Source organism: Protopterus annectens, chromosome 6.part1 (genome assembly GCF_019279795.1).
Source record: "Protopterus annectens isolate FY-2018-M chromosome 6.part1, PAN1.0, whole genome shotgun sequence".
In the NCBI taxonomy this organism is placed as follows: Eukaryota; Metazoa; Chordata; order Ceratodontiformes; family Protopteridae; genus Protopterus; species Protopterus annectens.
This window is the reverse complement of record NC_056738.1, coordinates 354,688,434-354,700,933: the sequence shown is the minus strand read 5'-3', so window position 1 is coordinate 354,700,933 and position 12,500 is coordinate 354,688,434. Positions and strand designations below refer to the sequence as shown.

At 38.6% G+C, this 12,500-nt stretch overlaps 1 protein-coding gene across 3 annotated transcripts in view; it reads right to left on the bottom strand.

Moving 5' to 3' along the window:
- LOC122805554 (inositol-trisphosphate 3-kinase B-like) overlaps window positions 1-12,500 on the bottom strand; it is an 835,875-nt gene that overhangs the window by 132,263 nt on the left and 691,112 nt on the right. For all 3 annotated transcript variants that reach the window (XM_044075769.1, XM_044075770.1, XM_044075771.1), the window contains one exon: window positions 7,844-8,057. In XM_044075769.1, coding sequence (XP_043931704.1) covers window positions 7,844-8,057 — 214 coding nt within the window. The remainder of the gene's footprint in view (window positions 1-7,843; window positions 8,058-12,500) is intronic.

The window sequence follows — 12,500 nt, the reverse complement described above, 5'->3', positions numbered from 1 at the left end:
AATCTTTTTTTTTTTTTTACATTTTTGCAGGGTGCAAGCCCCCTACACCCCCTGCTAATTAACTATACCAACTCTGAGATCGCATTAGAGCAAGGAAAATGGTAAATATACCATTCTGAGCTGTATGGCAATCTCCATTTAAAAAATTCATCCATAAGAAAGTTGATGTTTTGAAAGTTTGAAATTTAGAAGTAGACCCATATATATATATGTGTATATATATATATATATATATATATATATATATATATATATATATATATATATATATATATATATATATATATATATATATATATATATATATATATATATATACACACACACACACACACACACACACACACACACACACACACACACACACACACCAACTTCAAAATTGCAATACAGGTGGAAAAGGGCAAATTTCTCAAACCCCACTATACTGAGCTGTCACACAGCAGAAAATCTGCTACATTTGATCAGCTGACATTCGATCAGTACCAACTTTTTTTGCATTTTAACAAGTTAACTTATGCCACTCAAAGATCGCACTACAGTGGGGAAAGGAGCAATCCCCAATCCCCAGCTTTTTTTGCATTTTAACAAGTTAACTTATGCCACTATATATATATATATATATATATATATATATATATATATATATATATCTATATATATACACACACACACATATATATGCATGTATGGGTCAAAAGCAACAGTGTATGTCAAAAGACCGAACAAGGAACATCGAAAACCTGGAAAGTCAAAAAACAAAAAAGAAAAAAACCCCACAACATCTGCTTTTTTGCAAGGGTGCAAGCCCCCCTGCTAGTTATATATACAAATTCAAAGATCGCACTACAGTGAGGAAAGGAGCAATCCCCAATCCCCACTGTACTGCAATCTTGTACAGTCAAGGTCTTTGCTGTTTGACCTTGCAGCATACCTCTTAACCTCCTAGAACAAAAAATCTGGACAAAGCCTAACATGATGGGGGGACAAATATAGACAGATTTTAAATATTGCTCTTACAAACTTAGATAGCCAATAGAATAATAGGTTTTGCATTACCATGAATTTTCTGAAAGATTTCGAGTCTTAAACTCAAATGTTTGTCATTATTTAATGACTTCAATCCTCAGATATTTGCCAGAAAGGTACAGATTTTAGGAGGAACACACCAAAAATATGAGGTAAAAATCTGGACATTCTGCAAAAATCTGTGCAGTTGAGAGCTATGCCTTGTGGGTTTTCAGTGTTCATTGTTCAGCCTTTTGATGTTCAGTCTTGTGGGCTTTCATCCTTCTGATAGGGAACTATATATATATATATATATATATATATATATATATATATATATATATATATATATAAAACACACACGTCTAAGTATGGTTATTGGACTCTTAGGCCAGGTGATTGATGGAACGTCCATTAAGACCTGTTCTATCAATCACAAATTGTCTGAAAACAAAATAACTAGCCTGCTCAAATGTAGTTCAAAATTAAACTGTCAGGTTCTTTTTAAGGCCCACCAATATATACCTCACATGTTAAATGTTTGAAATACATCAAAACATTTCAAACACTCGTAATACAGACTGCATAAATGATCAAAGTCCAGTACATTGAAATCTCCAATATACTACCCATAATCCTAGAAAAATTCAACTCAAATTTGTCTGAACAGTGGTAGTGTTATGGGATGTCTTTTGTTTTTAAAGTGAGGTGCATGGTTAGGTTTAGGGGCAGGGTAAGGTACAGGGTTAGCGTGCATTACTGAGGTTTGTGGGCGGTGCTTTTCTCCCTGCTCTACCTTAGTAATGTGTGCTGACACTAACCCAACTCTAGTCCCAGTCTTAACCTTAATAAAAAATTCCAAAAAACTGCCAACACACAAGATAGCTTGGTCAATCACCATGTGTATGCATACACACACACACACACACACACACACACACACACACACACACACACACACACACACACACACACACACACACACACGCATGCACACACAAATTCACACACTCAAAAAAACTACATCGATCCCCTTACCTTATCTTTAGTCTATCTCTAACCCATATGCACTCACACGTTCACTAAATGAATCGCCTTACTCGACCCCTAGTCTCATCGAATGTAATGTTGGAGAATGCAAACACAGTGAGTTCTGTGTGTGAAATTATTTTGCCAACAGTGGAGTTTACTTTTTTCTCCATTGCTGTGCAACTTCAGAGGTGGTTTATGCAAGTCTGGGGTGTGTGTTCCTCCCACATTGAATTATTTATCAAAGGTGGTTTTGGCAAATATTTTTGTTTTTTTTTCCATTCACCGAAATTAACTTTGATGGCTCAACATGAATTCCCCTTAGTCTAACCCTAATCCACAGACAAACTTGCTAGGGTGGGGCAAGGGGATCAACTGCCCCAGATGCAAACTTTTGGGGGGGGCTATGATCAGCTGATCCAGATCCCTTTTTAATGCAATGCTGGCTTTTAAAAGCTGGTATTGCATTTGCCATCAAACCTGAGCACTGTACCACTCCATGTATGGTCTAAAGAGTAGCAACTGCTTGCTACATTGTAACAAGATCTTTGTTACAGTTTAGAAGCAAAAAAAAAAAAAAAAGAGAGAGAAAATCTCTTTATTTTTAAACTACAGCCTGAGTGCTGTAGCACTCCATGCAGGCAGACTATAAACTGTAGCAACTGTTTGCAATATTTATAGCTATAGCTTAAAAGAAGAAATTAGATTTTAAATAAAAAGTGCAGAAGTAGGGTCATGGTGGACATAGAAATAACACCTGAAAGGCTAGGGCAGCATGGGGGGCATTGTGCATCTGGGAAATATTTTTTTTTTCACTCTTTAGTGAATTAACTGTAATAAGCTGATTGCTGCAATGTAGTGGTCAGCTTGTAATTTTTTTTTTAATTAGAGTACATTTTTTTGCTCTTTAGAGGTGAGGCATGGATTTAACTGTAAGTATTTTTTCTTTCTGTTCTTTTTTTTTTTTTTTTTGCTCTTCATTTGAGGACATAGGGTGGTGGTTGAGCCAGATACTTTTCTGCCTTAATATACAAACGCTCTCACATAATCCTCTTACCTGATCCTAACTCTTATCCTAACACAAGCACACTCACACAGACTGTAACCCTAACGCATACTCCCAAGAAACTCCCAGCCCTAAAAAAGCCACTTAAATTTGTCAACCAAACCAGCAGTTGCTCAATCAGAAACTTCCACATATATTAACTCTGAGATGGCACAACACTTGTGAAAAGGGAAAACTCTCAACTCCAGTTTCCACACTCTCCATGTTTTAATCCCTTTCAGTCATTTAAAAGATTAGTTGGCAAAAATGCACACTGCAGTTCTAATTCTATTAATTTGTATTTTTTTCTACCAAGTTGGTCAAATTACTCTTTGTTCAAATGCATGACATTCAAATTAAAGTAACTGAATGACACACATATGGAGTGCAGCAAAACTTTATTTTGTCTATGACTGCTTAATAACGGAGAAAAGGTAATTTTCTGTTTTCTCCAGTATTGTGTGACCTTGAAGTTGGTACATTTAAATTAAGTGGGTTATGGGTGGTGTAAGAGGTGTTATCCCTCTGCAAAAAAAAAAAAAAAAAACAATTAAAATTGATCTGTTCATTTCTAAGAATACTTTATTCATTCCATTCTTTAATGTATTTTGCATTGGTGGATGGAGCTTGAATTAGGTATTCTTTGACTAAGTGACATAAATATAAACCTCTCTCTCTCTCTCTCTCTCACTATATATATATATATATATATATATATATATATATATATATATATATATATACATATATACACAGAGACACACACACACACACACACACACACACACACACACACACATATGCAGGACATATATATATATAAGTTCATAGGTGTGTACAAAGCTAATGGCCCTGGAGCCTTTACAAGCCTAGCCCATATGAACCTGTCCCTCCACTTGTTCTGTTGTTTGTGGTAATGAAGTTGAGGTCTCTGGAGCATGTAGTGCAGAGGGATTGGGAGTTCTTTAGATGTAGCATTTCTAACAGAGCTGGGTCAGACATGGCTTTGTAAGTCAAGTAGAGATCGCCTCTAAGTAGGCGATATGAAACAGAATAGTTGGAGTTTTTTGAGTCTGTCCATATAGGACAAGTGTTTAAGGCCTAAGATCCTCTTTGTGAGGTATTTTTGCGGCCTCTCCAGTTGTTGTAGGTGTCTAATGAGGTACATGCCAAATGGGGCATTGTACTTGATGACTGGCCTAATGAGGGAAGAGTAAAGGGAGACAATGACCTCTTTCTTCCTGGATGCAAAACCCTTAGTAATGAGATGTGCCACATAGAAGGACTTTCTAACCACAGTGGCAATGTGGTGGTCAAAAGAGAGGTTGCTGTCAACCTGTGTTCCCAGATCTCTTATGACGCCTTCTGTGTTCAGTGGACTACCATTGATGTGATAATTCATGGGAAGTGGGTTTTTCCCAAAGGGGATGACGACACATTTTTGGCATTGGGCTTAAGGCCATGGTTCTGACACCAGTCATTAGTCTCAGTGAGGCCTTTCTGTAGGATGTCAACATCACTTGGGGAGTTAATTATGGCTCCCAACTTGCAATCATCTGCGAACTTTGTCAGTCAGATTCCCTTTGTGTTGGCCTGGACTTCAGAGAAGTAAATACCAAACAGGAGAGGACCCTTGACCGAACCCTGTGGGACTCCACTCATGACTGGTCAACAGTCTGACTTGGAGTCAGCTACTTTCACACTGTGGGTTCCATCTGTGAGCCAATTTGCAACCCACCTAGTGATATACAGGTTGATGCCTAGCTTGGCCAGATCAAGGTAGGCTGTATGAATCACCTTGCCTTCATCCACAGCTCTGGTGACTGACTCAAAGAAGTCAACTAGGTTGAGCAGGCATGATCTATCCTTCACAAAACCAAACTGTGAGGGATCCAGAGTTTGGAGATTCCCTATATCTTTGTTTATTAGGTTCACGACGATGTGTTCCATAGCTTTGCACATCAGACTTATCAGGCTAATGGCGTGATAGTTCCCAGGGTCTGTAGTCGCTCCTTCTTTGTGGAGAGGGATGACTGTAGCAGAGTGCCATTCAGTAGGGACAAAGCCTGAGGTGAGGCTGTGATTGAACGGGGCACACAGGTGAGGTGCCAGTTCACTCTGTAGTTCATGTAGAACACGACCAGGGATATAGTCAGGTCCCATAGAAGCTGTACTCTTGGCCTTGGACAGTGCTGTTTTAACCTGTGCAGCAGTAATGCTGGGTGCCTGGCAATCTACTGATATTGTGATTGGTCCTTTGGTGGGGGAGAGATGGGTAAAGTTGGCACTGAATCTGTCGGTCAATATATTGGCAATATCTGTTGGCTCCATATAGGAGGTGCCATTGTGCAACAGCTCTGAGCAAATCTGGGTATTGCCATGGAGATATTTTACATAAATATAGAAGGCCTTGTGGTTGTCTTTACTATCTGCTGCAATTCTGTTTTCATAGCTAGCTTTAGAGGTTTTGATGAGGAATCTCAACTTTTTGTTGAGGCTGATATGGGACTTTTTACAGTCTTGGGACGTCACCTTATTTCTCATCAGTTTTCTCCTTCTGTTGTAGAGTTTATTTATGGCAGGGGACCACCAGACTGGCTTCCTTTTTTTGGAGGAGAGTGTCTTGGTTCTATTGGGTATGGCAAGATCCATGCATTTGTGTACGTGTTCGTACAAGTCATTAGTGTATGATTCGGTGGTCATGCAGCTGTTCTCCAATTGCATGGGTGCCGTGAAGTTAGCCACCTCTGTTTTTAGGAGCCCAAAGTTAGCTTTGGAGAAGTATTTCATGGTGGTTACCTTTGTGGGGGGTGGGGGTGCTTGGGAGGGATTTGGATTTCCAAGGTGATTAGTTTGTGGTCAGATCTAACCAGGGAGGAGTTGATATTGGTACAGAGCAATGGTCAGCCATGTTAGTAATGACCAGGTCAGGGATGTTGCTACCTCTAGTGGGGGTAAGAATAAGCTGGTCCAGAGCATTGGAATTAATGAATTCCAGGAAACGTTGAGGAAGTGTATTGGTACATGACTAGTTTTCCCAGTTAATGGAGGGGTAGTTAAAGTCGCCCAGTATGAGAGTGTTAGGTTGGACCCTAATATTCTCCAGGGTGCTTAGGAAAGTGGAGTGTGAGTCTTGGGTCATGGTTGGGGACCTATAGCAGGCTATGACCTGAATTGCTGTCTTACCCAGTGTTAGCTGCACCTGAAGTATCTGTGATGCGTCATGTTGGGCTACCAGTCTGGAGGTGTGCGCATCCTTTATGAATATGAAAACACCACTGCCTTTGGAGCTTCGGTCCAAGTTCTGGGGTATGGAATGAGTTATAGTCTGGTAGTGCAGGGGTGCTATCTATTGCCTTGAACCTGGTCTCTGTTACAGCACAAATGTCAATGTTCTCCATTTTAAGGAGTGCTTCGAGTGAGTGCATTTTGAGATTTAGACTTCTAGCATTGAGCAGCATGACCCTCAGATTGCATTTGTTTGTAGCTGTTACAGTGGTAATTTGGTCTTTGGAACACCGCCTAAAAAATGGCACTATAGGGGTAGCAAGAGCCTTGGTCAGTATCCGGAAGCCCAGGGGTGACAGAGGCAGGTCATTTCTGGCAAAGCATCTAGGTCTGTCTGTCATGTCATCCCAGGCAGACAGATACTGAATCCCCTTAGAATGACACCAGAAATTTAGCCAATTGTTGAAATTAATCATTTTCTGCTTGTATTGTGGTATCTTTCTGGGTGATGGTAGGAGGCTGCTCAAGGGTAGGGTCATACCCGTCTGGGCTACATAATTCGAGAGCTCCTCCATGTCTCTTTTCATGTAGTCCAGGGAAGAATATCTCCGGTCATTCACACCCACATGTACAATGACAGAGTCATATTTGTACCTGTTGTTGAGGGACCTGAGTGTGTGCGTTATGTGGCGGATCTTGGCACTTGACAAGCAGCTGACTGTTACTTTCTCCTTATTCAACTTAGTGAGTGTGACTCTCTATCTGTATATATATATACACACACACACACATATATATATATATATATATATATATATATATATATATATATATATATATATATATATATATATTATACAAATAGAGAGATCAGCACATAGCTGATTGAAAAAAATATACTGCTTGAGTTCTTCAAATTGAGAACACGGTTCTCCAAAAACACAGACTTCTAAATAAACACTTTTACAGGAAATTTCAAGAATGGTGGGTACAGGGTAAACTCAACATAAGACTGTACAGTGATTTCATACAAGCAGAGATCCTGTTGTGTGCAAAACTCTAACCTCTGATATGTAGTAAAAGTGACTTCAACCAGTTTATGCATTCCTGCAAATGCCTACACAGACACATGCAAGCACAAAAGCATATATAATTGTGTGTGTGTTTATACACACACACACACACACACACACACACACACACACACACACACACACACACACACACACATACACAGACACACACACATAAATATATATATATATATATATATACATATGTTTGTGCATGTTTTTCAATGAATCTGTTCATCAACATGTGAAACAGCTAGTACAGCTTACCAAAAATTGAAATACAGAACTAAATATTGTGAAGCTGCCAATCTAACTACTACACCAGTGTGTCACTGTACTGTCAACAACAAACAAAAAACTCATCAAAATGTTTCTTCCCACTGGCTTCATATGCATTCTTAATCTTAGGGGAATGGAGTGTAAAACATTCTGTATACTAGAACAAGCAGCATATACTGACCTCACTCCCATTTTACAGTCCATAATGCTGGGCCATTCAAGGCCTTTCAGGAGATCTTCCATCTGAATGTACTTCTCTTTGTCCATTTCTACCACACCGTAGTACTGGGGGACATATGGCTTCAGCTCATCTTCCATCAGTTCCTTTAAGCAACTACTTTCAATTTCACTAAACCTCTTCAAGATCACACCCCTCTGAGCCTGCTTAAAGTTGCCTGAAAGAAAATTATAACACAGTTTCACATCATACCATTCAGTTAATTTGCTTATTAGTTAACTACAACATGATGTGTATTAGTATAAGAAAATGTTATTAAATGGATACAACAGCTTAAAATGTATCTTAAACTTTAAATTTCATATGACTAATAATGTTTAGGTCAATGTACAAAAAATAATAAAAGTTTAAATTGCTGAGCTGCCAAAGTAACCTAAGCAAAATGAAATGCTACAGCATGTCATACAACTATACAAACGTACAATGCACCTAAAGGACCATTTCAGTATATTATTGTTAGACCTACACTAGGCAGTGGTGGTGCAGTAGTTAGTGCTGTAGCCTCATAGCAAGAGGTTCTCTGGTTTGATTCTTGGCTGTAGTGCCTTCTGTGTGGAGACTGCTTGTCCTCCCTGTGGTTGAGTGAGTTTTAAAGACATGCAGGCAGGTGCATGTATATGTACTTTCTGTGAAGGTTGGGTGCGGGGCTGACAACTCGACACCGTACAAAATTCACTGCCAATCAATCTGCAAACCAGTGATCTGCTGTGGCAACCCCTAATGGGAGAAGCCAAAAGACATTGCTTATTGCAAAACCTACACTGCCCTAAGGCTTTCCTCTTCAATCAAGACCTGGAATGCAAGAAAACAGAATAAAAATGTTATATAAAGTTACAATAATACAGTGCTGCAAGTAAACAATACCAGTCACTGAAACAAATGAAAGCTAAACACTCGTATGCAAATCATACTGTTTTGCAGCTGAAGAGAAGACAGAGTGAAAGGAATGATAGTAGCAAGGAAAATAGCTAGCAGTCAAGGTACTTCCACCGTTAAAGCCATTACTTGACTGGAAGAGGTATACGTACTTCCTCCAAGGTGCTGAAATGTGAGTTTTCTTTTGAAGAGTCTGTGGTGAAGATGAGTGAAGATCAGCAGTTAAGGTATTCCAGTTACTGGGAACAAAGAGTTTGAAGTATCTACAGCATGCTTTAGTAGTACTATATGCTCAAGACAAGAGGTTACAGTCAAAGAAGCAGACAAAACTGTGTGGAGCTCAACAGAAAGGATAGGTTCAAAGGTTCATAGGCAAGTGCTAGGCTAGCTGCCCTTGCTGGCCATTTTAAGCCTAGCCAATTTCCCTTTGAAAGGCAAGAATCAAACCCTGTATCTTCTGTTTGTGAGGTAAACCCCCTAACCATTAGACCAACCCCATTGAAAGAAGGAGTAACACATGGGAGATCGTGTGTTAGATCACGTGTTAGATGTAGTTGGGAAAAGTGAAATTTCAACTATGTTTATTTTGTATCAGAAAATAATGTATCAGACAGGGAAGGTAGTACAAATGTAGAAAATCATGGTGCCTTGGAAATGTATCCATCTTTAACTCGATCAGATAAAATACATCACTGCTTACACACCAGCTCTAGCTATTTATGTTCACTGCTGTCCATTGAATCCACATATCTCTCAAGCTTGAACTCCGTCTCCAGTGGTAAGTCCAGAAATATTTTGTTAAAAACACAAACAGGAGGCAGGCAGGAGGCTCGATGCTCATTCAGTGCTCTGGACCTTGAGAGGGCTACTTTAGGTTTAGACAGGTAAAGCAGCCAGGAATTCTTCACAGCTTCAGTTAGTGAAATGTGGTCTCAAAGGTCAAGAGTCCCATTGGCATATTCATTATGAAAAATGGGGTTTAAACCTGAAACTGTGTTTACTTTCCTTACTCAGAATGGATCTGCTTTGGATAATCTGCCCTTCTTTTTGGCCCATTCTTTTTTTTTTTTGTTTCATTCACTACTTGCCTAATATTTTAGACAGCATGACATGTTATGTACCCCTTTCATTCCTTCCAACTTACAAAAAAGTGGCAACTCTACAGAATTCTCCAACTATAGACCAATAGCCGTCTTATCTCCCCTATCCAAAATCTTAGAAAAGTGTATCCATAGCCAACTTTTAAACTGCCTGTTATCTGATAACCTCTTATCTAGCACACAGCACAGATTCTGCCCCAGTCATAGCACCACAACTGCCCTCCTACATTCCTACATTTTACCAACACCATCAGCCAATACAAAAATAATGGAAACATGGTATCCTCCATTTTCTTGGACCTATCCAAAGCATTTGACACTGTCTCCCATCAGAAACATCTTGATGAGCTACCACTTTAAATCTTAGCCATTCATCACTGTTGTGGATGCACAGTTACCTTACCGACCATCAACAAGCTCTCAAATGGGAACAACAACTCTCATCCCTTATACCTGTTAACATAGGGGTTCCCTAGGTATCAGTTGTAGGTCCTCTTCAGTATTTTTACCAACAGACTGCACACATTTTTACTTCTTGCCTCCCTCATTCAATATGCAGATGACACAGCCCTTATCTGTTCCACCCCTTCCATAAATAAACTTGAAGGCATAACACAACAGTCCTCTGCTGTTGAATCCTGGTTGTCTGACTCTCACGTAATCCTTAATCCATCCAAGACTAAACTGATGCTCTTTCACCCCAGCAGATCCACTTAGTCCTTTCCAAATTAATTCATCCAAAAACTCTACAATAACAGCCATTTCACAAGCTAAGTTATAATAGACAATAACTTGAAAATCAACATCCACATATTTCAGTCAGTCAAAAAGCCACGCATTGAAATTGGTTCTCTGTATAGAATTAAACCTTACTTTACTAACGCTATGAGAGAAGCAATTGCTAGAACACATTAACTCCCCGCCCTGCTATATGCCTCTCCTATTCTCATTAACCTAAGGAAAACAGATCTATCCAAGTTTGAATCTTACTAAATAAAATAGCAAAATTTGCTGCTAATTCTCCACATAGGTCTCACCATTGCTCCTCCCTCCAGCAACTTGGCTGGTTAAAACTTCACAATTACTTACTGTACATTCAACTCTCCAACACCCATAAAATGATCCACAAACCTGAAAATATCTCAGCACTCCAATTTCTTCTTCAACCACATGTCAACACACGTGAACTTTGATCCTCAAATAAATCCCTATTACAGGTCTCTAAATCCAACAATAATGCCGGTGACTCCCTCTACTCTAACTTCATCTCCAAAATACAGAATATTATACTACAACACATTATGACTACTGCTGACCAAATACAGTTCAAAAAAAATAATTAGAATCCACCTTACTATCAACAGCCTCTGTCCTTGTACTGGTCCAGGTTAAACCCTACACCCCTACCCTCCACCACAACCATCTAGTCTTCTCCTAAACTACTTCCCTGTCTAGAGTATTTCTTCTATTTTACTCACTATCCTACCTAGATTATTACACTTATGTTACTCACTATCCTACCTTGATTATTACCTATATGTTACTCACTATCCTACCTTGGTTATTACACTTATTTTACTCACTATCCTACCTAGATTATTACCTGTATGTTACTCACTATCCTACCTAGGTTATTACACGTACTTTACTCACTATCCTACCCAGATTAGTAACTGTACATTACTCACTATCCTACCTAGGTTATTACACTTATGTTACTCACTATCCTACCTAGATTATTACCTGTATGTTACTCACTATCCTACCTAGATTATTACGCTTATGTTACTCACTGTCCTACCTATATTATTACCTGTATGTTACTCACTATCCTACCTAGGTTATTACACTTATGTTACTCACTATCCTACCTAGATTATTGCCTGTATGTTACTCACTATCCTACCTAGGTTATTACACTTATGTTACTCACTATCCTACCTAGATTATCACACTTATGTTACTCACTATCCTACCTAGATTATTACGGGTATGTTACTCACTATCCTACCTAGGTTATTACACTTATGTTACTCACTATCCTACCTAGGTTATTACACTTATGTTACTCACTATCCTACCTAGATTATTACCTGTATGTTACTCACTATCTTACCTAGATTATTACCTGTATGTTACTCACTATCCTACCTAGATTATTACCTGTATGTTACTCATTATCCTACCTAGGTTATTACACTTATGTTACTCACTATCCTACCTAGATTATTACACTTATGTTACTCACTATCCTGCCTAGATTATTACTTGTATGTTACTCACTATCCTACCTAGGTTATTACACTTATGTTACTCACTATCCTACTTCTTTAATTACAATACTGATTTTTTTCACTGTACTAGCTAATTTTTTATACTGCACATAGTGCATTGTTTCCAAGTATTTATTTAGTTGACTTTCTACCAAGTTGTGTATATTTAGTTCAGTTCTAATGTATGTAACTCAAGTTAATTTTGTGGTATGTGTAAATAGTTTGTTTCATTGTATTTAATTGTCTCTGGAGCTTTTCTCTCTGGGACTCCACTGAAATAAATGGTTCTTACCCAGTCAGACTATCCCAGTAATCACATGATAAATAAATAAAATAAATAACAAATAACTT